This window comes from Erpetoichthys calabaricus, chromosome 16 (genome assembly GCF_900747795.2).
Source record: "Erpetoichthys calabaricus chromosome 16, fErpCal1.3, whole genome shotgun sequence".
Lineage (NCBI taxonomy): Eukaryota > Metazoa > Chordata > Cladistia > Polypteriformes > Polypteridae > Erpetoichthys > Erpetoichthys calabaricus.
The window spans coordinates 76,104,835-76,132,096 of NC_041409.2; the positions used below are offsets into that span (position 1 = coordinate 76,104,835).

Sequence of the window (27,262 nt, forward strand, 5' to 3'; positions counted from 1 at the left end):
TTCACAATGACCCAGTCCTCTGACATACCGAGAGACAGAGTACGTCCAAAACAAAACAAGCCCCCCCCCCCGAAGCAGCGGCGTTTGAGAATTAAAAAGTAGGGATATCTATTGCAGCTGAAGTCTAAATACTATCTGCCAAAAATATAATCATTAACAGTCTTTAAGCTTAAAATATAATCTTCAGCAATTTAAAAATAATAAGATAATAAAATAATGAACCCTGGTATTGGTGTTAAAAAGTGGTCTAGGATAAGCATAGTAAATCCTAATGCAATAATAGAAATAACAATAAACCAAGGATATAATGTTAAACAGTCTCCTTTAGGGTAGTAAAAAAAAAAACAAACCCTACTTATTTCCACACACTCACATCTGTAACTTCCACACACTCACGTCTACAACTGTAATTAAAACAGAGCTTACTTAAAAAACATAAACATATAGCGTCCAAGTAAAGATAAGGATGTATGATTATAATACCCATATCCTTACAAGTGGATCAGACAGCAGGTGATAGCTCCTTGCCTTGCCATGCCAGGCTCCTTATTGACTTTCAAAAGAGTGTCGGGAACAACTTCTTTAATTCCTTTTCAGCTTCCTCCTTGCTTGAAAATACATAAAATTGGCCATGAACTTCCACTTTCAGTTTGGCAGGATACTAAAGGCTGTATTTGATATCGGCTTTCCGTAACAGCTGTTTAATGTTGAAGAAGGCTGCCCGTTTTGCAGCTGTTAAAGGTGAGAAGTCAGGGAAAATTCGAATGAGATTATTTTCAAATATAATCTCTTGCTTGTGTCTGAGAAGTGCCATCACATCAAGCTTACATCGTAGTTGCTCAAAGCGAACAATAAAAGACCTAGGTTTAAAGGTATTTGAACTGCGTATCCGATAAGCTGCTGCTACCTCGGTATCTGGTTTAAAGTCATCTCCAATTATTTTAGAGAGTAATTCTACTACAAATTTCACTGGGTTTATACTTTCTCATTTCTTAGGTAGACCTTCGATTTTAATATTATTCCTTCTGCACCCATCCTCTAGGGCTGCAAGTCTGTCTACGAGTTTTTTGCATTTGGAATTCACAGCTGTAGCTTTTTCATCAGCGTTAGATGCCAATTGTTTCGCTGTTTCAGTTCGAGCCGTGAATGTCTGCTTAATGTCATCCAGCTGATCACCAACGTCATCCAGCTGACCGGCAAGTTTTTACAGTTTGGATCTGTTTTCTTCAATGTGTTCCTCTAATTTCCCCAATATGCCTTTAAAGGTCGCGTCAAAATGATTAAATAGACGCATTTCCCTTCCCTTCTTAAGCTCACCTATCATCTGTAGTTGTAGCAGTCACCAGTAATACGATGATCTCTTTCAGTTCGGACAGATCGTTTCAGCTTTCGTGCTCCGCGGGTGGAATTGCAGCTCCTATTTCAGCCGATGCTGTGGGCTCGTGATGAGTAGATGAGAGCACGTACTGCAGGGCTTTTTCTAGTTTCAAATGATCCCCTGAAATCGACGATCCATTGTGACCTGCATCACTTGCACCCTCGCTCCCATTTTCGCTCTCGACTGGAGACGATGCAGTGGAGCGGGTTCCTAGGAAGTCTGCACATTCGTCTGCCTGTTCCAGGTCAGTCTCCGAGAGGCCGTACCTCGTGCTCGGGCTTGATGTCTGTCCAGGCTTTGATGTAGCTTTAAGTTTCTTTTCCGGTTCTTTCTGACCTCTCTTCTTGTTACTCATGTTTATATATTATATATTGTAGTGGAAGTTCCTTGGGTCGGGTAAATACAGGATACCTCTAAATAATAAGAAATACGTGGGAAAATAAAGCCGCTGCTAACGGAGCTCCGCTTCAGACATCCATCTCCTGTAACGGATGAGACCAACCTACGAAGAATGTTAAAGTTAACAAATGTTCACACAAGTATTAACTTTAAATATCATTATGAAAGAGTTGTTATTTAATGTCCATCCTCCATTCATAAAAAAGCCAACAGCTTCTGTTTATATTACCTTAGTCCTTAATTATATACCATCATTTTCTGTCTTGTTGTTAAAAGGATAATTTTTTTTAATTCACAGTAATTTTATGCACAATTCAGTAATAAAATTGGATACTGAATATTGGCTAATGGCACGCTCTCCTTTACTTTAGGGTTGTACAAAATTGTCTTTTTTTATATGTGCATTTATGAGGAAATGACCATTTATTAACATCTTGTTTCATGCTATCCATCAGATTACAAGAAGTGAATTTTAATTTCCGAGATTTTTTTCTTAATAAATCCAACATATTTATAGTGTTTTGTGACAGTCAGAGGAAAGTGACCCAGTTTAACCTGAAGCGAAATGCTATTCACCGGGAGTTTAAGGTGCACTGCTGTAGTTAATTCTGAACAGGAGTTAATTATTGAGGAACATATGAGGAGTTGTATTTTCTCAAAAACTTTCCTTGAATGATAAGTCTACCGAATTTCAATAGGAAACCAGTTGTTTATTATGAACAGCCAGCTGTGCTGACAGCATTAGGAAGTTTTTTGCACTTGATGCGAGTGCATCAAAGAAAAAAAAAAAAAGGTTGGTTAATTGTTTTCTGCAGTCATAGGTGCATGTCGCCACAGTTACCTAGTAAATTGACAACTGGCACATGCTTGCTTTTGGATCAGATTAGTAATTCTATGCACTTCACATTTTTTCTGTTTATTTAGTTTATTTCTCAATATTTTGTTAAACATGATACTCCATGATGAACACACCCAGTTGTATATAGGATCGAGTTAGATAGCGAGCTTCTAGACCCTTTGTCATTAACATTTCATTATGGATTGGTATCTAGTTATGAAAACAAGCAATTAAAAACAGTGAATTGATTTGTGTAAGAATAAAAGCTGCTACCAAGGGTTCAGAATCTTAAAAAGCAAGTCTACCAAAATGAAGCACAAAATTATTGGTTAAACAATATTTAGTTCAGCAACAAGTATTGGCTTCTAATTAAGAAATTCAGCTGGAAGAAAAGCTTGCAGACACTGCATCTCTCTCCGACTGAAATTGAGGACCACTGCCTTAAGTGATTACTTAACGATGTGTTTAACAAAAATATACAATTAACATGTGTAATATGACTGTATTCTTTTCTTTTCAGGTGGCAGTTGTTAAAATGAAAAATACAGAGCGGGTTTATGCAATGAAGATTCTTAACAAGTGGGAAATGTTGAAGCGAGCTGAAGTAAGGATTTATAAGTTTCTAGTGCTTAATGAAACTTTTCTTTTTCTTACAAAAATATACGTTCTCTTTCATATAATCAGAAATTAAATGTGTGATATTGTTAAACTGATAACAAAAAAAATAGAACAGTTTGGTTAAAGAATTGTTCACTGGCCTTTAAGGCATCTTGGTCTGTGATAACAAATTTTGGTTTCTAAAGCTATTTACTAATATTAGAAACATTGCTTCAGCTATTCATCTAGATTTTCTTTTTAATCACTTGCACAGATTATCTTTAGGATTTTCAAATACACAAAGGAAAATGGTACAGAGTAACATTTTTTCCTGAAAGACAGAGCAGGCTTCCATGACAGACTTTGTTCTCAGTTTTCATCTATATAGAATGTAGAGAAAAGCCAAGCAAAATGACACCTTTTATTGGCTAACTTTAAAGATTACAATATGCAAGCTTTCGAGGCAACTCAGGCTCCTTCTTCAGGCAAGATGTTTAATTACTTACATCTATTTTGTTAAACTGATTACTACAATGATCTTGCTCAAAGAATCACTGAACTGGCAGTCCTGATACTATAAGCAGTGAATTATGCTTTAAGTTGTTTACCGTGCTCATTGATGCTAACCGTAGTGTGAGTAAAGCCTAATACCCTTAATAAAGACCTTGTAATTTTATATGAATTGACTGTTAATTGTAGAATAGCTATTAAATGTTAGACTATAGTTCAAGAATGTTTAGATATTGTGAAATGTTTGTGTTTGTAGTTTCTGTAACCTCTGCACTCTCTTTCTTTCATGTAGACTGCTTGCTTTCGTGAAGAGAGGAATGTTTTAGTCAATGGTGACTGCCAGTGGATCACTACCTTGCACTATGCCTTTCAAGATGATAACTATTTGGTATGTTTATTTTCTTCTTGTTATACAAACACACTGCATTTATTGGGGTAATACAAGTCAAGTTTTAAAACGCCCAATACTCTTCTACTTGTTTGATCCTTTTTTGATGAGTTTCAAACAGTGTTAAATCTTGGTGCTTCTCTAAATGTATTGCTACACTGTAAGTCTCCCTGGCTGACTGCTTATGTTTTCTTTTACAAATTAGTGATGTTCACCCATTCACAGCATGGATAGCTTTTATATGAAATCATCGAGGTTCAAAAGTTGTTCAAACCTATGACCTTGGGCTGAGCGGCCTTTTGCTTTCAATCTCAGGCAGCACTTACCTTGTGATGTGGATTTGTTATTTCTGTTATCGCAAGGGTCTGTCCACTTTAGCAAGGGGTCATGCTGTATAATTAGAACATTCTTTACATTCCACCAGCATAGTGACTTGTGTAAAACATTCCTGGATGTTTAGCTCCACCAACTGTAATAATTTTGGCAAACAGAATGTTACAGTACTTGGTTTAATTATTGGTTTAATGAGAAATTCTCTTTAAAGAGTGTGTTTCCTTATTTAGATAGGTACAGAGCATCCAGAGTTGTGGCTTGTAAATAGGCTGGAAAAATGATTTAGCACATGATATACATTGCCTTACAGTCCCATCCTGTAGCTTATAAAATAGCGGAACAATTAAATATTTCTGAAATAATGCTAACTTTTTTTTTTTTTAAATTAAGTTTCTGATGGTCTGTTTTTTGTTAGGTGCTTGGGCAATTTATATAGAAAAGTAGTTTCTAACAAAGCCATTTCTTCATAGTATTTTATATTTATTGTCTGGTATGTTTTTGGCACAAATGCCTCATCTTGTTGTTATACTTAATTCCTAAATTTTTCTTTATCCTACCAAGTGTATGGCAGTTTGGCATTCTTATTGAAGTCTTGCTCAAAGTTAGATGTTATTTTTACTCTTTTTCACCAGTAAAATTTTCACTGTGCTCTGGACAGGAGAGATTACTATCATTGCCAGTACTCGTTATTTACTGTAAATTGTAATATTTGGTAGACCAGTGATTGATTTGAACATTAAGAAGCATTATACTTACAGCTTGGTATTACTGTCATAGAATAACAGTGTAGTACAATTTCTCCATTCCAATTGCTGAACAAAAACCTGGCTATGCTGTATTATAATTACTTAGCACTGTGATCTTGAAGAGTGACATAATATGAATATTTTAGGTAAGTTTAATTGTTTAATATTTACATGTTCTCTCTTGAGTAATTATTTTGTCTACATTGAGAACCACTACCCCATTTCACTTTTTAGCGCCAGTAATAGTGTAATATGTAGTCAGTTTGACAGGGCATTTTTAAAAGGACGTTTGTTGTCTAATTAATTGTAAACAATAGTGGATGATAAACTGTACAGTAAATGTATGTCAGGCTGCATGCAGAAGTTAAACATTGGTGTTTCCAGCTTTTTTTGTCACGTGATATCCCTTAGTGATCATGCCACCAACTTCATTCAAGCCGATTAGGCCAGTTTACAAAATCAGTTGTTTACAAACTGGGTAGATATTTTCATACTGGGCAGAGTCACAACCACATTAAAAAAAAACAAAAAAAAACCAGTCTGACCTGGATCAGAATGCTGATGAGAAAGTCATTTTATTTTACATTGAGTTCCTTTGAATTACACTGATTTTGTAGGCTTTGTAATATAAATAAATGGAAGTTAATTTAATTATGTTAAGATTTTAACAGGATGTCCCTGTTTTTGTTAATGCCATGTCTCATTCTGTCTGTAATTCAGTTTTCCATCTCATATATTTTAAATGTGAATATTTTTGCCATGATCTCTATTAAAATTGCCAAGTAAATCTGAAGGCATTCCAGCCTAGACTTATTCAGTTACGTAACTTAAGAATAGCATCTTTGCAGCTTTGATGTTATTTTGGCTTATTCAAACTGATCTCCAATGTGTAATTGGTAATGTTTGGAGCCAAGTGTGATGCAGCCATTATGAGAATTGTCACTTTTGAATTTGAGGTGAGAGTCCTCTCTCTAGTATGAGTTCAGGTGTCTCAAAATTTGTTCAAAAGTAAAAGAAGAGTAGGTTGTAAGACAGACCAAAGAACTGATCATGGTGCAGCAGTTCTGCAGATATGTTGGTAAAGTGGGAACTAAGTTTTCAGAGAATGCTACCAGTTTACTATTCAGTCTTCATCCCAGTCCTCACAAGATATAGATGGCGAACGAAAGAATGAGATTGCAAAATGAATTCGGGTGGTAAGAGTTTCTGGGGAAGGGTTGGTGGACTTATGGTTTGTGTTAGAGTGAGAAGCTCTTCAGTGCAAGGACAACCTAAGAGTAGAACTAATGCTTTTGTAGCTCAAGGGGATGCAGTTGAGTTGCCTTATGTATGTAGTTAGAATGTACCCTTGATTTCTCCAATGGGAAGTATATAAGGCATTGTCCACTAGGGAAAAACTTAGCACACATTGGAAGGAGTATGTCTCTGCTTGTCTGGTGGCCCAGCTGAGCATGTGTTGCTACCTTAGGATAAGTGGAGTGAAAATAAAATGAATGAATATACAGTATGTACCACTGATGGCAGATCAGCTTACATTACTTTAAAAAAAGCAAAAAACACAAGTTCAGTAAATAATTGCAAGGTGAACTTTGATTTTCTTTGCTCTCCACAAAATAAAAATAGCCCGTCAGACTGTCATTTATTGTCATGAAAACATTAAACTGCCATGTTTTCATGTCACATGAGATTTATGATCAGTCTATAAACAATCTTTACTGTTGTGACCACTCTACTGCTAAATATTTCACTGTTTACTTTCGGTGAACCTTTGTCTCCAGGAAACACAAGCTGCATTTGCTTGCTGCACTGTGAACTTTAAGAATGAATCTGAGGTATTTGTGTCAGCCAAACCTTAAGGAAAAACCTAATTACATACTATAAAAGTAGTTGATGACACTTTAAAATACTTTTTATATCTAAAGCATATTAAGATGCCACTTTGGCTATTTCTGCTACTGCTCAGCTGAAAGGTCTTGGTTTTCAAGAAGTCTCAAAACACCTTTTATTTACCCATTTAAATGCCCCCAGGACAACCCCATATTTAAGTGTTTCTTTGTGAAACTTCAGTCCCTTACCTGGTAACACAACTAAGATCTATGTACTTTTCCAAGAATATTTTTGACCTATGTAAATGTTTTTATGCTCATCTATCCATCCATTGTCTAACCTGTTTATCTATTTTCAGGACAAGTGGAACTGGTAACTATCCCATTAGCAATGTGAGCAAAGCCATAAACAATTGTGTCAGTCCATTACAGAGAATATTTAGACTCTCAGTGACACATTTTATATTGCTAATAAATTTAGCCTTTGTGTTTTTGAGATATGAGAGTAAAAACCAAGTAGGCTTGGTGAAAAAATGAAGGAAAAAAAACAATCAAATAGTGCAGGTGCACAAGAGTTTAAAAAGTATTTTGCTTTGGAAAGAAAAATGATGCATTTTTGAAACTTTTCTTTTTTACAATGCTGTCCATAGTATGTCTGCAGTTAATAAGTTATTGATTTGTCCCGACGGTTAATTTCATACATGTATTTATGGTTTATAGTATTGCCTGTCAGATCATAGGGCAAATGTGTTACTGCCATGATTGCATTCTATTCTAGTTTATATATTTGAAGTATTATGTAATAAGTGAGCCCTTTTGTCATTTTCTTTTTAATACTTTATTTTGATGCTAGTATTTAGTCATGGACTACTATGTTGGTGGAGATCTTCTCACGCTACTCAGCAAATTTGAAGATAGGCTTCCAGAAGATATGGCCAAATTTTACTTGGCAGAAATGGTTTTGGCAATTCATTCCATTCATCAACATCACTATGTTCACAGGTAAGTTCAGTTTTATATTACTAACTTTTGCAGTAGTCGAGAAACTGTCAGTGAAACACTGAGCTGTTGGAAAACTATCCTAAGTAATGTTAAAGCATCATTTGAAATGAAAAAAATGCAATTTTTAGTGTTTGCAATGTACTTTAGTTTCCTCAGATTGATCCTCTTTGGCTTTCATTATAAAACTGAATTAAAACATTTTCTAAATATTTTCATGTTACTGTTTTGATTTTGTGGAGAAACTAGCTTTTTATGCTTTACATTAGGTCTTAATGTAGGTAATGCCTGTAATTGTTTCTTTTACCAGAAAAGTATGTGACAAAGAAGCAGCATTTCAATTGTTTATTGTTGCAGTGCTTACAGTTGCCATCTTTTTTTGATATTTTATTTTAATTACGATTTGATGTTTTAATATATAGTTTATAAAACTTTTTTTCTGTGTATGTTCTATATATATGTATTGTGAGCATAAAACTAAGGAAAAATTTTTGAAATTAAATCTTGTAGCAGTTTTGTTTTTAACCATTCAGAATTTTTTTTAAAATTAAAATACAAAGAATTACAAAGCAACGCATGACCAGGGATAAATTATAATTCTTCAATATCAGAAAAAGAAAACAAAGTTAAATGTTATTCAGTAGTTGTCAACATGTTGTGTATTGCTATTTTATAGCTGAAGAAAAGGAGGTAAGATGTAAAATGGGAGAAAAATTGAATGTTAGGAGGTGGTTTGATTATTTTTATTGAATAATTTAGAGTTGTTGTTGCATGGTAAATTAGAGAAATTACAAATTTTTAATGGTGTATTGGAAACATATAAATTCAGAACCACCTCCAGAAAGACTGTCATGAAATGTCTTTGGAATAACAGTCATTAAAGGTTTCATTCAAGATTATTAGTATTTTGTTTCCTTCTTTGCAGAGATATAAAGCCAGACAATGTATTACTTGACATGAATGGACATATACGTCTTGCTGACTTTGGCTCCTGCTTGAAAATGATGGAGGATGGTACAGTAAGTATAGTCTGCCATACACTAGGTATTTTTATCACAGATATTAAGATGAATAAGAAGCTCAAATAAAGAAGTGTTCCATATGTGTAACTTGGTATATGCTGTTTTCTTCAATAAATAAGTAGTTAAGGAGTCACCATATGACCTCTGTTTGCAGATGGACATGAGTTTTGCAAACTCCTTGTGACCGTCCATTTTTTTTTTAAATCCCTAGCTACTATTAGTACTCCCAAAATTCTACAATTTCAATTACAAAAGTCGCTACACTCCACATTATTGAAATGTCATCTGGATTCTGCAGATCGCAGCATGAACCTTTTAGTCGTTGCAGAATGAGGAGTTACCTGCATAAATCTGTTATTGCGTTTTGCCTTGAGAGTTGTAGCCATGCACTGAGCCTGCACTCAGTGAGGAGTGCTGTGTAAGAATAATGTATTTTGTACTATTGCATTGTATTTCTGGGGTAGATTGATTCAGCATCTCTGTGCTGTTTTCTGTGTTAACTTTACACCATTTTTTGACAACAGTTGCACACCCAACCTGCCTTGAAGGGTGCCTCTCTCTGGATTGCCGTTCCTGAGATTTTTTTTTCTTGTCTTCTCAAAGTGTCAAGGCTTGGGGGCTGTTAAAAAATAGGACCTGTTAAAGGCATTCCCTGTGTGATTTCGGGCTGCTCGAGAAATAAATTTGTTGTTTTTGAAAAGTCAGTGCAGCCATGATGGCAGACATTCTAGAAAACATTAAGCCCAATGTGCACAAATAACTTGCTGCAGTACCAGCTGAGTTCCACAGCACTTGGTACTCTCCAAGGAAACCTTTTAGTGGAGAAGGCTGAGTATGTAAAATTTTCATGGGATGGCATCAAGTTAATGAATATCCTGAGCCAACAGGGTAAGCAGATCTGATCCTTAGTATTTATGGTATATTATTTGGAGCAGCAGTTTAATGTATGTATTTGGTAATGTTTTTTTTAAAAATAAAACATAGATATTTTAACATCATAAGCAAAATGGGTGCATGAGAGGGGTAAGTTGTGCGTGATAGCTCTGATGCTGCTCATTCATCATATGGCTGCTAGAAATTGAGGGTTTAATTAAATCATCATCCTCTCATCTCTGCACATTAGTTTGTCTTTTTCTTAATTTACTGAAGGATGTTAGGGAGCATAATGCTAGCTTCGGCACATACTGTATATGGGCTTCTTCAGTCTGTTGTGGTTTATGTTTTTATTCTGATCAGGTGCAGAGTGTTCTGGTTTGGGAGAGTTAACAAAACTATCTTTTTGTATCTGTGGTTTTCCCTCCTTAATTCCTGTCTTTCTCTCCACCTTTCTGTTTATTACTTTAACAAAACTATCTCTTTTTTTATCTGGGGGATTCACTCCTTCATTCTTCTTTTTCTCTCTACTATACTGTTTATTCTTTCTGTTGTTCTTTTCACCCTTTTTGTTTGGCTAATATTTCTATAGCTTCTTTTCCCACTCTTGGCCTCTGGTCTAGTATTAATAGAGCTTGCATTTTGTATTATTTATGGTATAAAGGGTCACTGTTTCCTTCATTTAATAAAGTTGGCTACTGGCTTAAGATGTGCTCCATCTTAATAATGTGCATTACTTTGTGGCCCAATTTAAGAAGTGCAGAGCAGCCATTCTAATGATTTCTTGGCTCAGATTCTGACAACCTAGATAGGTTCTGTTATTTTTTTCTTGATCCTAGCATGCGCTGTAACAGTGTATGCTCCCAACCTCCTCCTCCTAGTGACAGGAAACTCTGTTACCCATGCTCCTACTCAATATCAACCTTCCATTTTTAAACACTGCAATCAATATTTAAATTTGGATATTATTCTCAAAAATGATGCAAATTTATATTTGAACCTTTTGATAGACAATCTATTTCCCTTCTACATCACCATAGCCCTCATTACATCTAACCTTAATTTTGTTTCACTCCTATTGGATGTTGAACCTTTCTATCAATGGATTCTGTTATCTTACTAGATACCACTCCCATTCTAGGTTAGACTGCAACTTTGTATCTGTCTCTGACAGTAAAATGTGCTCTTGCTGCATTTCATTCCTCATAAGCACAGTGGTGGTTTAAATCATAACTAAACAATCTTGTATATTGTCAGAAACTGTTGTCCATTCTGGAGGTCTTTAACTCTGCTTCAGTGGAGTATCCTGAAGTTTTCTTGTTAACTGTAAAATGGGTAATTTGTAACTTTTCTCTTATATGTACTACTGGACTGGCACAATCATGTAGACCAGGGGTCTTCAGTCATGGTCCTGGAGGGCTGCAGTGGCTGCAGGTTTTTTTGCTCTAACCCAGTTGCTTAATAAAAAGCAGTTATTGCTCAAGTCACACTTCTGCTTCACTTTAGTTGTCTCGCTCATTAAGATTTTGAACTCTTATTGCTTATTTTAGTCTTGGTTTTTAATTGCCCTTAATTAGCAATAACATGCAAATGACAAAAGAGACCAGCATTTCTCCATTTAGCTTGTTACCATTCACATCTTTGTGTGTTTATAATGTACTATTGGGTTTAATTAAATACTTGGAAGAAACCTGAAGAGAAAAAAAAAGAAGGACTGAGAATTACTCATCCACTTTACCCTTCAAATCATTTGGATGATATCCTTAGAAAGGGGAGAATTATCTGACATACCAGAGTTAAAGCACCAACAAGCCATAAAATTTAATTATTGACAAAAATTGCATTCTAATTAAGCAGCCAGGTTAGAACAAAAACCTGCAGCCACTGTGGCCCTCCAGGACTGTGATTGAGGACCCCTGATGTAGATAGAAGATATTTGAATTAGGGTCTTGAATTGCTTCTCTCAAGGGTTCATGTTTGACCCTGATTATGAATCTTTGATTTCTACTGTGAGAAATAACCGGAGTTCAGTTCTCCTACAGAAGGCAGAATATTACATTCATTGCACATGGAAAAAATATTATGTTGCTAGTGTTAGGTTCAGCAAATTTCTGGCTCCCAAAACTGTTCAAGATGAAGACTCAACTTTAAATATCCTCATTTCTGTACTTGAACTGTGATGAATTTGATTCCACACAGTGTAGGAAGATGGGTTTCCATGTGTACTTTTTTCACCATTTTAGAAACCATTATTGACCTCTCTCTTTTTTTTTTTTTTTCAAATTTTAAATTCTGCAATCTCTTTCACTTGAATAAATGACTCTGTTAATGCTGCTGAGATCACTGCTTTAAAATAAAGTGTCCCTTTAAGGTTCAAGATATTGTCCTGTCTCTTTGATTAACTCTCATTTAAATTGCTTGTTAAGCTTTGGCACACAGTCTTCAGGTTGTAATCTCTAAACTAATCCACCCAGACAAGACTGGTTTTGTTTGTACTTGCCAGGCAGAAGGTAATATAAGACATGTACTCCATGTTGTTGATACAGCAGCTAACCTTCATTGTGCAATAGCTTTGCATTCCTTAGATGCTAAAAAGCAATTTGACCAAGTGAATTGGCAAGTATTGGAGCAGATAAGGTTTGGTGGTAATGAGATTAATAATATGATCAAAACACTTTATCTTCTTTTACCCACTAATTCATTAATACGCTACTGCTGCACTTCTGGATTTTTAAAGGAGCCGGAGAGGATTGCCAACTGTCCCACCGTGTCTTTTTTTTTTTTTTTTTAAATTAATAATTTTGTCAGAAAGTCAGCTTACTGGAAGAAGAAGCTATATGTGAAGTAAGCCCAAACAGTGCAACTCTGCCATTCCTCCCTCCACCATATCCTGTGCCATACCACCAGGAATTGCGTCTGTGGCAACTGACCTTCCTACTACACCTGACCAAGTTAGTTTGTGATGCAGATAGCTCCAGAATGATCAGATTTTTAAAACGCAGACATCCAGTTCTTCAGTGCAATTAGATCTGAGGTTCCCCATCTAGAGGCAAGAAGAAATTTAGCAGTTATACTTAGTCCAGAAAAAAAAAATTATGCTGGTGCCCAGAGAGAGCAAGGAATATAATAATATGTGGCAAATGGAAAATTGTAACTGATACCATTGAAGGGTATGAGTAAGAGATTAGAGACCGGAAAGCCAAAAACAGAGGACACAACCAATCAGAATCCTTTAATACCTCCAACCCACCTCCCGGCTCCTAATTGAGGCTATCTTGGGTTTCCCCAGATCTTTCTTTCTTGCCTTTTACATAAACTGAAATGGCTCCTACTAAAATTCCATTCATTTTTTATCTTCTTACTATAAAGAGAAAAGGCAGAGAAACATTTAATCCAGTGTTTATCATATTTTTTTATAGCCTCTATTTTCAAGGGGAGATAAAAAAAAAACTAGTGACCCTATCCATTTACTTTCTGCTACTTCAAAAAAAATTGGCTGATTTATAACAACCTCCCAACATGGTGAAACTATGAACTAAGACATTGTACTTATTCAGTAAGAAGGATGTGCTTTATGGGAGGAGGCCAGGCAAATGATGTGGGATTGGATGCTACTAAGGAAGAAGTCATCTTCATTTTGTAACCCAGACTTATGTTTGCTTTTAATTAATACCAATGCAGAAAATCCATATGTTCATAAATAAATGGATGCAGATATCATTAGTTTCTTCACTACATTTCTTGACAATTTTGGGTATTTATTATGCAGAAAACTTAGAAACATTTGGAAGTAGACTTGTACCTTGCCACATGTGATTTCAGTGAGTGCCTTATGCTGAAACCATGTGAAAGCTCTTGACAGATTGTCAACTCTGAATGGATTTCAGATCCTTCTATTTTACCATTTATCATCCATGGGGATGTAGTTAATGTACAGCTCTTGAAGCATATTTAAGTCACTGCATATTATATGTTTCCACTCATGCTTTGGCGTGTTCTTATTCAGGAAGTCATCCAGCAGTGGGAACTGTTCAAAATTATGACTTTGCATACAAAAGTTCCACAGTATAGGCAATTTCCAATTTTATCTCTCCATTTTATTCATAAGTATAAACAAATTTACGTCCTGGCCTTTGAGTCCTGCATTCATCACAATAGGTTGATCAAATATGTCTAAAAGATAGTCTGAATATTCCAAATCCATTATATTTCACTTTCTGCACACTTTATTTATTGTGTTGTAGGTCTAATTTTATAAGTATAAATTTGGCATTTTTGTTTATCAGTCTTCACTTGACAGAGTGAAAACATGTTTTATGAAAGCTGGCTCTTTCCTTCTGCCAGAATAGGCTCTGGATATGTGCAATCTTGAATTTTACTAATATTGTATCAATTATTGTTATTTGGCAGTGGGCTGATCATCCCACTGCATAGATAGTGCAAATTATATTCAGTTCTTCACAGTTATGTTAAATTCAACAATATGTAGTGATCTGTTTAGGGCTTTCTCATGTGAAGTTAATTTCCTTAGAAGTGGGCCTTTCCTGAAATCCCAGTCTCCCCCCAAATATACTGAAAAATGTTTTATTACTAAATGTGGCATACCACTGTTTATGGCACCTTTCTGGCATCTTTGGTTGTTTTAAGTACTGTATGGGAAGTATTGACACTTGTGTGCTGTAATTTTATTACATCAAATGTGCTGATTTGTGTAACTGTGTTTGTTTAGTGTAGAATTTAATAAAGGCTAAGATCAGTGTTGTAGTAAATGATTTACCATACTGTTCCATCTTGGGATAGACTTTATAACTAATACTCTGAAGTTGCACACCTTTTTCCAAAGCATTTGTGTAGTTTCTCATTTGTACTGGAAAATAGGTCTTGAATTTTGATATGTACAGTTTGTTTCATGAGTACAATTGTGCTTCAGCAAAGTACATTAGTTGTACACTAATTTTCTTGGAATTACCATTTTTAGAATACTGGCTACTAAGTAAAATTGGGCTATATTTTTAGGTGCCTAACCAAACCAATAATGGCATTTGAATATTGAAAGCAATGACCAGTTTTTTTTGCAAGTACTCTTTTTTTGTAAAGGTTATTTTTAACTTAATTATATTTTTGAAAAGCAGTACAAAACAACTATGTGATCTTTCTTAGAGATATTTCTAATCGTTCACTGCCACATTGTCATCGATATATGATCATTTACGAAGCAAACGGCAAAAGCCCAGTGCCTGAGATGTAAAAGTCCTGTGGGGCTTGAAAAAGATTAATGGTTGATGATATTGTCCATCACTGATTCGCTAGGTACATCAGTGCATCATTGTATTTAAGGTGTATTGAAGAGCTGGGGGGAATAGAGCAAGAGAGAAAACAAAAAAAAGAAATCGAGGAAGTAAGGTGAAAGAACAGAGAGAGGATAGAATCAGTTGGGGGGCAGTGAGGAGAGAAGAGAGCAAAGCAATGGGAGGAAACCCCACGGAGGATCATGGGTGAGAGGCACACCAGGGGAAGACCAGATCTTTCCTGTTGTATAACGGAGAGCAGGAGCGGTGATGGGCTCCTAGGAATTCTGCATACCCACATGGTATTGTAAGAAAGATGGAGTCAGACTTATTGCGTCCTGGCCAATGCAGAAGGATGATGGCCTGAATGGGAGTTGAAGGGCCGCTTTCACCACAGGATCTTGGCCCTGCTGAGCTTGCCTGGAAGATGAGTAAGCTGGATGAGACAAAAGTTAGAACAGTGGCCAAAAAATTTTAAAGGCAATTCTGACTTTGGTTTTATCCATGATTTTAATGTATTATTTATTGACATTATTTGTTTGTTGCTTTTAACTTCCTCACTAACACTAGTTTTTATTACAGATTGTTTATGTAAAGAAGAGAAGCACTGCACTTTAATTTGGACGCTGCTTTGTTATTTGAAATGACTTGGCATGATACACTTATAGATAGATAGATAGATAGATAGATACTTTATTACACCATCATTGTAGTTTTGTGTCCTCATTCATCCTAGTCCATCCTTGGTTCACATCTCCCAATGTTCTGGGTTTAAGAGTATTATGCCAGCCGTGGGCAACCCGGATATCACAGTGTGAGTCCGGATTTCTTTAAACGATAATGCAAGAGGGTCATTAACTCTGTTATATGAACCTTATACTTTTATCACTTGAAGCTGTTAATGGATCTCTAATCCTTTGATGTATCTGTGTACTTTGTAGTTTTAAACGTGGAAGTAAAAGCATCTGACTAAGTTAGATATAACTTTAAGTAAACACCAACTTTAAAAATGTATGCCTGCATTTTGGAAAGTTACTGATTTCACTGTTACCTCAAAATTAAAATCACCTCACTGATTTCACAGTACCCATATGCCGTTCTCATAGTAGTTGCAGAATTCTGTTTTCTGTGGTAGCTGATTAAGATTTGGTTATTGTTTGGAATTGAATTGTCACCTTAGTATCTCTCTTCCTTTTTCTCACCCTTTTACTTTTTGTCTTAGGTACAGTCGTCGGTAGCAGTAGGCACACCAGATTACATCTCCCCAGAAATTCTTCAGGCTATGGAAGATGGCATGGGAAAGTATGGGCCAGAATGTGACTGGTGGTCTTTAGGTGTATGCATGTATGAAATGCTGTATGGAGAGACGCCTTTCTATGCTGAGTCTTTAGTAGAAACATACGGGAAAATTATGAATCATGAAGTAAGTAGTTTTTTGTTTTACTTTTTTTAAATTAACATAATGGCGCATCTATATTTTTATAGTGCTGTTAGAAGAGCTGCTTCTTCAAGATGCAATCATTAGTTAATAAAACATATTCAGATCTCAGATTTTTCATTCGTACCTATGTAGAGTGAATAAAAAAATCATCTGGTTCTGCCAGATTAAAAGAGCATGCAGTGTGAATTAGTACAAATGTATTTTTCTATCATTAGGAGCGTTTCCAGTTCCCATCACATATTACAGATGTATCTGAAGATGCAAAAGACCTTATTCAAAGGCTTATTTGCAGCAGGGAACGCCGCCTGGGACAGAATGGGATTGAAGACTTTAAAAAGCATCCTTTCTTCATGGGTATTGACTGGGAGAATATCCGCAACACTGAAGCACCATATATTCCTGATGTTAGCAGTCCCTCGGATACCTCTAACTTTGATGTGGATGATGATGTGCTGAAAAACCCGGTACGTCTCTTCAATGGGAAAAATAGTTTCATGACATTAACAAATCATACATGAACTTTTCATGCTAATAGCACAAAACCAAAAATTTAAGTTTCTTATTTATAATATGTATGACTGAATGCTGTGATCATTAATTCTAAGTCTTTTGATATTGTTTTATATAGATACAGGGTTCTGTATTTTTTGAGATAAAAATGCAATTTGGATTTACTTATTCCTTTCCTCACTAATCATGTCTCTTTCTGGGACATATGTGCCCCTTGCCCAAGAAGTATACTAGTGCCAATATGCCATACAGGCAACACCTACCATGGGACCAAACTGCATTTAATTACAAATTGTGATCTGAGTAAGCTGTGTTTCTACTTGGAACTCCTCCTATACTGTCAAGTTTCTGTCTGTCTAAAAGAATGAGCTGAGCAACCCTGAATAGAAATCTCATTTTGGCCACTTTATATCCTGATGCTTGTTCTTTAAGTCATTACTCATGACCATAGGTCAGCATGCAGTTGCTGCTTTTGTTTTTTGGTAAATGTTACAATCACCTTAACCCTTAGTCATGAACTAGACGCCAGAATACATAAACTCCTCCAGTTAAGGTTCACATTTTATAGGCTTTATATTTACAGGTGCAAATGATCATGCCAACAGCATAACAGTCAGTTATGAACCACGCCAGTGTGCTTTGGAAATCCTGGTTTGATGAGGTCAAAATGCATATAGTTTTCATGACTATTCGTTATACTTCAAGACTCAGTTCTTATTTAATTAGTTGCAAAATATCTGTGTTTTGGCTTTCCCTTCTCTCACATCTTATCTGCATTAAATATTTCTGATCAAGGTGTACTGCAATTGAATTTTGTTCTCAGTTTCCAGCATTAGATTCACATCACCAACTGAATAAAATTCTAGGATTGCCATAGTACAAGATGGGGTCTCCAGATTGAAATCAACATAAATTTAAAAGAGAGAACTGTGTAGTGACCGATGAAAGTTGAAGTGAAAGGTGCCAAGTTTGGAAAAGTGTCAATTATTAGTAAATCAACCCATTTAAATGTTATAGGCATTGTGCATATAGTAGTATTATCATCCTTGTTTTCAACAGCTTTTGCAGCAGCTAGTCTTACAGTAAAGTGGCCCATTTTATGAACAATAGTGTTTACGTAATCGGCACACAAAAGTGAAAGAGGAAGAAGCAGTAAAATAAAAAATAAAATGCACACCATTATATGGGATCAGATTGTTGAAGGTGAATGCAAGTGCATGTAATTTTGGGGGCATTTTGTGTTCGCGATTGTGTTTTTAAGGGGCAAAATTCGGAAACGTCCTTTCTCCCTGAATATTTCTAACACTGATTGGTGTTAGTGTTGGGATTATTCAAATTTAAAATTTGATAGATAAGCAACAATTTATTCCATTAAGGTTCAGGCCTTAAGGTATTCCCAATGCTTTTATTGCAGTGACGCAGGATACTGCTGACAGTATAGACCATTGGAGTTTTGACCCGAACACAACTTCAAGAAAAATGTGTGTGACAAACAATCCTGAACTGAATTAGACCTTGCCTCTCACAAAATAATTAGGAGTGAATTTTAACTGTAGCTCATTTCCATTCTTTATTTGAAATTCAGATTGAAAGATTCTGCTTCCATTGCAAGTTATCTCAGATACACTGTTTTACAGAAACTGCTGAAATACATAGATAGCACTTACATCATCATCACTGCTGGACAGTTTACTTTCCATATTAGATATTTAGGGAAGGTTTGCAAGGTCAACCATTTTTCTTTCATCATAATGTCTATCTTGCATGTAGTGAAATAAATGTGTTTATATGGGTGCATTTGAGGTATCAAGTCAAGTCAAGTTGGGGAGCATGCACTGGTACAGTGCGTTGCCGCACTCACTACACGACGAAACAACTCGGGATCCACCTCTGGAAATGACCCTCTATCTGCCGCAGCCAGGTGTTACGTGGGCGACCCCTTGGCCTGGTCCAGCCTCTCAAGTCCCTGACAGTGAGGATCTTACGAGCCGGATCACCCTCGGGAAAACGCGCCACATGGCCGTAGTGCCGTAACTGACGTTCCCTCACAATGCAGGTAATGTGCCTCATTCGGGACTCCATGAGCAACTGCTCATTAAACACAAATTCAAACCAACCGTACCCAAGGATTTTCCGGAGAGACACAGTACCAAAGGAGTCCAATCTTCGTCTCAGGTCACTGGATAGCGTCCATATCTTGCAACCATATAGCAAGACAGGAAGCACTAGGGCCATAAAGACCTGGGGCCTCATGTATAAACGGTGCGTACGCACAGAAATGTTGCGTACGAACCTTTCCATGCTCAAATCGCGATGTATAAAACCTAAACTTGGCGTAAAGCCACGCACATTTCCACGGTAACTCATACCTTGGTGTACGCAATTTTCTCCGCTCGGTTTTGCAGACTGGCAGCACCCAGCGTCAAAGCAGTGCTACTGTTCCTGTGTGGTTACTCTTTCTTAGATCCACATCCACGGTGGCGGCTTTATCAAATACACTGAAATCAACCGCATATCATTCATAAATTTAATGCATCTGATTATAATTAACCTGTAACAATATAATGGTCCACAGAATGGTCAAACTACTGTTCCTGTGTGCTCATCCTTTCTTTCTTAGCTCCACATTCCTGACGCAGCTTTATAAATACACTGAAATTAACTGCATATTGTTTATTAGTGTAATGCATCTGATTGTAGTTAACCTGTAGCAATATAATGGGCCAGGGAATAGCCATACTATTCCAAATACCATAACTGCTTTAGCGTTGTTACGCTCACTGCATCTTGTTCTTCTTTTTGCTGTTCCCGTTAAGGGTTGCCACTGCGGATCATCTTTTTCCATATTACTCTCACTGCACCACTCGGAGTATTTATATCACTGTATCTGAGTGTGAATCACAGCAGCAGATCGGAAAGAGAATTATCGATATACAGTTTCAAGTACACACTACCTCAACCACGGCAAAAAGCGTCAAAGCCTTTCCTGTACGGACCTCGCGTTTCAGAAACAGTTTCATCCCAAGAACTATAAACGCACTCAATCAGTCCATCAAGTGCTCCTTGTAGAACTGTTTGTACTTATAAGTACAATCACCTAACTGTAAACTTGCACTACAGTTATAATATTGCACAACCTGCGCTACTTTATAAAGCGTGTATGATGACAATATCATTTTTAAGATGAAATGCAGCAAAATATGTTCCTTATAGTATACAGATAAAACTTTAACTTCATTTAAATAATCTGTATTGTTAATAATTAAACATGTGAGGACACTGTGCCGCAGCGTATAGCTAGTTCAAGGATAGCTCCTGCCTTGCGCTGTATTCTTGCTGGTGCTGACGCGACACTGGAAGGATAGACGAATAGAATAATTAAACATGTACTACAAAGATATTTCAATGTTCCTTAAAAGTTTTGAAGAATCGGCGTTGTAAGCTTACAAAAGCTTACAGAGCTGATTGTGTGGCGATTGGAGAAAGAAAAGTATGGACAGGAATTGGAGGTTAGTACGTTTGAAAGAGACAGTACTTCTGTAATAAATTATTTCATCGAAGGTCGCACATGGTGCAGCAAGCCTCTTGCGTGAGATATGAACAATCACTGCGCCACCGTGTTCCCATGTTTAATAACATGCTTTCATTCCTGTCATCATGAAAATGATATCACGTATACATCTCAGTATTTTAATTATTCAGAGAGCTGTAATATCTCAAATGTAATGCATTCTGTGTCCTGTCGGAGAAAGAGAAAGAACGGAAGCACGTAGTGATTCACACACATAGAGCACATAGAAGATCAAACACAGAACAAAGCATTTAACATGCTACTTGAGAAACTAGTAAAATAAACGATTTTAAGATGAAGTTTATGATGTTCTACTTTAATGGCAAAATAAACTACGTGATCAAAGTGGAAATTTCGAGATTAAAGTTGACATTTCGTGCTTTTTTCCCACTGTGTGCTTATGTTTTTTGTTTGTACCCTAATACGCTTTCATATGACACTCAGACGGTGGGCTACGACTTGCCTTTTCACAGCGACTTTGATATGTGATTTCTTTTTTATTTCGGGCACTGTGCGACTTTGTGAATTTGATCTTTCGAGTTTTTCCGACACTCTGTCACTCGATCAACTTTCTTTTGTTGATTATACCACTGTTTAAACCAACAAATAGTACGTTTTTCCTTTGCCTCCACTTGGTATTCGCTGAAATTCTTATATTTTCCCCTGTGCTTTTCCCATTGTCTTTTCACAGAAAGCTATTTATATTGATTTGCATATTCAAAGAGGCGTAATTCTGGGAGGAGTTGGGGCGGGACAGAAGGCGCATGCACGTGCGTTACTTTTCAGGCTGATCGGGATTTATGTAGTGGAAGAACGTGAAAGTATGCGTGCGCACAGATTCCTGCATCTGGATTTTTCTGTGCGTACGCACAATCCCGCTTTTGTGCTTACGCCGTGTTATAGTGTGAGTTCTACGCACGGCGTTATACATGAGGCCCCTGGACCTTCATCCTTTTGCATAGATATCGGGAGCGCCACACACCCCTTTCCAGTGACATCATGACCCCCAATGCTTTCCCAATCCGTCTACTGATTTCATAGGTAGAGTCACCAGAGACATGAATGTCACTGCCAAGGTAAGTAAACCTCTCGACAAGGTCGACACTCTCTCTGCAAACGGACACACTTGCTGATGGCAGTACCCAAGAGGTCATTAAAGGCCTGGATCTTGGTTTGTATCTAGGACACTTGCAAGCCCAGACACTCAGACTTCTCGCTCAGTCTCTTGAGCCTCCATTGACTCCATGAAGATCATAGCATCGTCAGCAAAGTCAAGATCTGTGAATCTTTCTTCACCAACAGATGCCCCACAGCCGCTGGACCCCATGACCTTGCCCAACACCCAGTCCATACAAGCATTGAACAGAGTGGGAGCAAGAACACACCCCTGACGAACCCCAGAATCAACTGGGAAAAACACAGAGGTTCTGCCTCCACTCTGCACAGCACTCACAGTACCAGTGTACAGGCCGGCCATGATATCCAGCAACTTTGAGGGGATCCCACAAACCCACAGGGCAGCTCGAACAACCAAGTCAAATGCTTTACGAAAATCAACAAAGGTTAAAAATTCTGCCGATATTCGCGTTTGCGCTCCATGAAAACCCTCAGTGCCAGGATGCGGTCGATGGTAGACCTCTTAGGCGTAAAACCAGACTGTTCCGGTCACTGGTAGGTGAGCAAGTGATCACGGATCCTATTGAGGACGACCCTAGCAAGGACCTTACCCGGCACAGAGAGCAGTGTTATCCTCCTGTAGTTGCTGCAATCCAGGTGATCACCCTTCCCTTTCCAGATAGGGACGACAAATCCCGTTTTCCAGTCAGTTGGGATGATGCCAGTCTCCCAAATGGAAGCAAAGATTGCTTGAATGCCAGGAGGACAGCCTTACGACCAGCCTGGAGAAGTTCACCCCGGATACCACAGATCCCTTCTGCCTTTCCTCCCCTCAGTTGGTTCACCACCTGTGCAATCTCAGTGAGATTGGGTGGTTCACAGCTAATTGGAGGATCAGCCTCAAGGATGGTGGACCCAGAGATAACCAACGTCCTAGCCAGAGGATCAGCTTTGAACAACTGCTCAAAGTAGCCAGCCCAGCGGGTATTGAGGTTTTGAATATTGAATATTTGAGGTAATGTTAAAAAAGATGGAAACATTGTCAATTTAAAAACACTATAAAAGTCCCACTACCAAGTGCCTTTCATGTTTTGAAAATTGTTTTGACAATTTTATTGTAAAAATTCTTATAGGTTAGCCCTGACCTTGACTTATGTCATAACCCTGACATAATTGCATTTCTCTGGAGCAAAATACCAACTGGATTGGTCACTGGTCTTCTTTTACAATCAAGATCTTTCACATTTCCAACTTAAGTATTAGTAAGCAATCAGAATTACTCAGTTTTTGGTTTTATAGACTTCATATTTCTTCACAATACACATATTCATCTTTTTAGTTGTTTTCTGAGTTTTATTAGAGCCATATTTTATCCTGTTTGCTTCTGACTGTTCAAACTATTGACATATGCTGTACTGTATCTGTAGTATCTTAAAAAAATCAGTATCATTAAGGAAAGAAGACCACTTTCTTAACCAATTCCCCTCCACCCTTCCCCCTTTTGTCTCACCAAATGAGCCTTAGATCAGAGTGATCTGACATGCCATCTAGCAAAACACAAATAAAGTCAACCTTGAAAATGTAAAAGTGAAGAGCTATTAGAATAACAATGATACTGTTCATTTTTTAGAAAATTGCTTTCTATATTTATATTTGAAGCTATGTCATTACAAAAACAGGCTATTGTGTCATGTTAATGCAAAAAAAAAAAAATTGGTAAAACAATTAGTTTCTAATGAATAAAAGATAGCTTCTAAACTATGCCTGGTTCCATGTTTCACATGCTATTAATAGCTTGTAGTGATCCAAGTCTATAGCAGTAGTTAGTTTGTATAGAACCACATTAACCTTATAATTTGGAAGCACATCATACATATACTGTTAAGATTAACTAACATGGTGTACATTTATTCAGACACACATTTTACCACACTGAAGAACAGAGAGAGGTTTTATATGGAGTATTAATATTCACACATAAATGATTGCTAATGAATAATAGACTGTTAGCATTCTTAGCGATCCATGTCTGTATAAATATTTAAACATTAGTATATTAATTTTTTAGTTTGAAGGAACATAATAATAATAATCCTGTTTGCCTAATTATTTGCTGCAATATCAAAAGTCTATAGTGCTCTTTAAGACAATTTTTTAAGTACCAACATTAAAAAAAGGAAATCAAAAAATAAATTAAGTAAATGTATTGAATGATTTAAAGAAATAAAAAGTAATGATAAATTAAGTATATAAAAGGTATTGTAACATAAGAGTCAGTATATTAGTGCCAGCAATAGTTCAGTGTCACTAGTAGTTTTAAAATATAATAGAGGTATTTAACATAAACATGTTTACTGCATAGTGCAGAACTGTATATTATCTGTTTATATGAATGTTATGTTATAGCATAGACTTCATTGCTGATCACATTATACCAATATGGTAAAAAGAAGACAGAACAAAATGTTTTGTAGTTCTATTTATCTTTTTGTTTTGTTTTAATAAATATCATTCACTTTTGATCTTTATTGTTACATGCTGTTTTCTCTGACAGAAATGTTCACAGTAACTTCTGTATAACTTTAATCTTTAGTCTGTTTGAACAATGTGCTTTCAGTGGTTCCTCAGGTATGTTTAACATGCACTGTAATTAATCTGAGATTACCACCTTAAGGCTCAGTGGATACTCAAGGCCATAACAAGTACTTGCTAGATAAAGTTGTTGCATCTTGAGGCCATTATACTGTGATTTGTTTTCATGGGATCCAAATTAATCTGTCCCTTGCACTGTGTAACAATTTATTTTATTCTGAAATTGTACAGTCTTTCACATGATAAACTATATTAGGCTGACATGCTCTTTGTTTTAGAAATATGTGTTCAATAACATAGGAAATCCTACTAAATTATTAAAATACTAGTCATTAAGCTCGTTACAATAATGGGCGCTAGAACAGTAGTGCATAAACATTAGTACGAACAGTCTATATTAAATGGCAAGGGACTTTGACCTCATTCTTTTTGTTGTTCATATTTTTCTTTGTCTTTCAGCCTTTCTTTTGTTGATGTTTACTTGCTGAGCTGACCGTTCTTCGTGGGCTGCCGCCATGTATTGTGTGTCTTTAATTTTCTGTGACAGTAATACTGTCTTGTACGTCCGCTGGCTTGTACGTCCGTAATATACCTTTAATTTTCTCTGGCGGTAATACAGGTGTGCGCGTCGGTAATATGCCTTTAATTTTCTCTGACAGTAATACTGGCTTGTATGTGGCTGTAATATGCGGCACTGTATTGTGTACTTTTAATTTCCTTTCACAGTAATACTGGTTTGTATTTGTGTAAAACGCCTGTAACTTTCTCTGACAGTAATATCGCGCATCGCACCATGCCCCGCGCATGCGCACTTCACCAGAAGACACACACACACAGACACCTGGACACACACAGGGATTTTATTAAAGAGGATAAGAAATCCCAGAAAATTTTAAGAAAAATAAAAACAAAGTACAGTAATCCCTCACATATCGCGGGGGGCTCTGGAACGTAACCAGGTAGGTGAAAATCCGCGAAGTAGCGACCTATATTTATTTTATTATTTATACATATTTTAAGGCTTTATAAACCCTTCCCACACTCTTAGAAACCTTTCTCACTCTCTTGTTAACCTTTCCCACGCTCTTATAAACACTTCCTATGCTCTTAAACACTTTCTACATTCTTAAACACCTCAGACCAACACTGCACGCAGCGATCAGACGTCAATGTGTCTACACTCGCTTTGTGAAGGGGGGCAGCTGAACTCACGCTGAGCAGAAATGGACTTTGTGCTGCTTCTGCCAAAATGCCTGCTTGTCGCTCTGCGAGAGGAGTGTGTGTGTGTGTGTGGGTGTGTGAGAGCTGAACGCACCTTCGCTCAAACCCCCCCTCCCCGGAAGCGCAGTACGCTCCTGCCACTTCGCATTTTCAAGGGGGTGGGGAGCTGAATGAACTCTAAGGAGAAGTGGACTTTGTGCTGGCTTTGTGCTGCTTGTCGCTCTGCGTGTCAGTAATTTAAAAGCCTGTATATCACCAATTTTCCTGTCTCACTGTCTTGTCTTGCGTGAAGTTAAAATGTTTTATAATAGTGAGATGTTACTCATATCCTTAGCCCGACATCCACATATCATATGTGTTAATAAAGTGTGTTTTTAAGTTTACATGTGTTTAAAGCATGTGGGATGGGTATTTTAAGGCTTAAACTATAAAAATGTTTATTTATATGGTCTTTCTATATCGCGGATTTTCTCCTGTTGCTGATGGGTCTGGAACATAACTTCCGCGATAGGCGTGCAATCACTTGTATTTAAAAACCCGCGAAGTGGTGAATCCGCGAAAAGTGAACCGCGAAGTAGAGAGGGATTACTGTAATGATTTCAGAAGAGGTAGCCTCAAGTCTCCATGCCTGAAATTCAGATGAGTCCACCCACCCAATACAATGGAACCTCGGGTCACGACCGTAAATCGTTCCAAAACTCTGGTCGCAACCCGATTTGGTCGTGACCCGAAGTAACTTCCCCCATAGGATTGTATGTAAATACAATTGATCCATTCCAGCCCGTACGAACTTACGCGGCCAGCCATCCTCCTTCTGGCCACTCCAGCTCCTTGATCACTCAGCTGGAGCGACTGCTTCCTTCTGCCCCACCGAGTGTCAGTCAAATACCCTTGCTTGGGCTCACTGTCCAGCTGCCTGCCTGCGAGTACACGCTCACTTGTTTGCTTGCATCGGTTCTTTCCACACTGCTTCCTGCTTACTTCTTCACTCCGCAACCTCTGTCTTTCTTTTCTTTTTTCTCCCTTTAGCCGCCTTGCGCTTCTATTTATGAAGAGGCCGTGGCAGCTGTAGCGCGGCAATTATTTATTTAAAACTGGCCTCTTGACGTGAGCTGTGGACCTGCTTTATCACAAAGTCCCTCTGCGCGATGCACATCTGACTGAGAACAATGTACTGTACAGGGAGAGACTGAACACGTGCGTAAATCACTGGTGCGTACGAACCGGAAGGGAAACGAAATAGAGCACAAAGAGTTCACAGCGAATGCACAGAGAGAGGCTGAACACGTGTGTAAATCATCGGCGCATACGAACCGGAAGGGAAACTGGCTTGTTCGTCACCCGAGTGTGTGGTCGTGTACAGATGCAAAAGTTTGGTGAACTTTTTGGTCGTAACCCGATTTGTACATGTTCCGAGACGTTCGTGACCCGAGGTTCCACTGTATTCTGTAATTTTAATTAGTAAAAGTTTAGTGCAATGCAGTTAGTGTCTGGATAAATGATATTTAGTTCTCTTGTTGTCTGATCCTGGCTTACCCATGTTTGCCGCATTAAATGCTTTTTAGCTTTCTTGTGATCTGCTTCTTCTCTTGCCCAGATGTATTTCTGAACTGT

General features: G+C 37.3%; 1 protein-coding gene across 1 annotated transcript in view; it reads left to right on the forward strand.

Moving 5' to 3' along the window:
* Positions 1-27,262, forward strand: part of cdc42bpb (CDC42 binding protein kinase beta (DMPK-like)) — a 227,351-nt gene that overhangs the window by 118,274 nt on the left and 81,815 nt on the right. Inside the window, 6 exon segments of the mRNA XM_051919892.1 lie at positions 3,136-3,219; positions 4,015-4,110; positions 7,869-8,017; positions 8,940-9,033; positions 16,420-16,620; positions 16,854-17,102. Coding sequence (XP_051775852.1) covers positions 3,136-3,219; positions 4,015-4,110; positions 7,869-8,017; positions 8,940-9,033; positions 16,420-16,620; positions 16,854-17,102 — 873 coding nt within the window.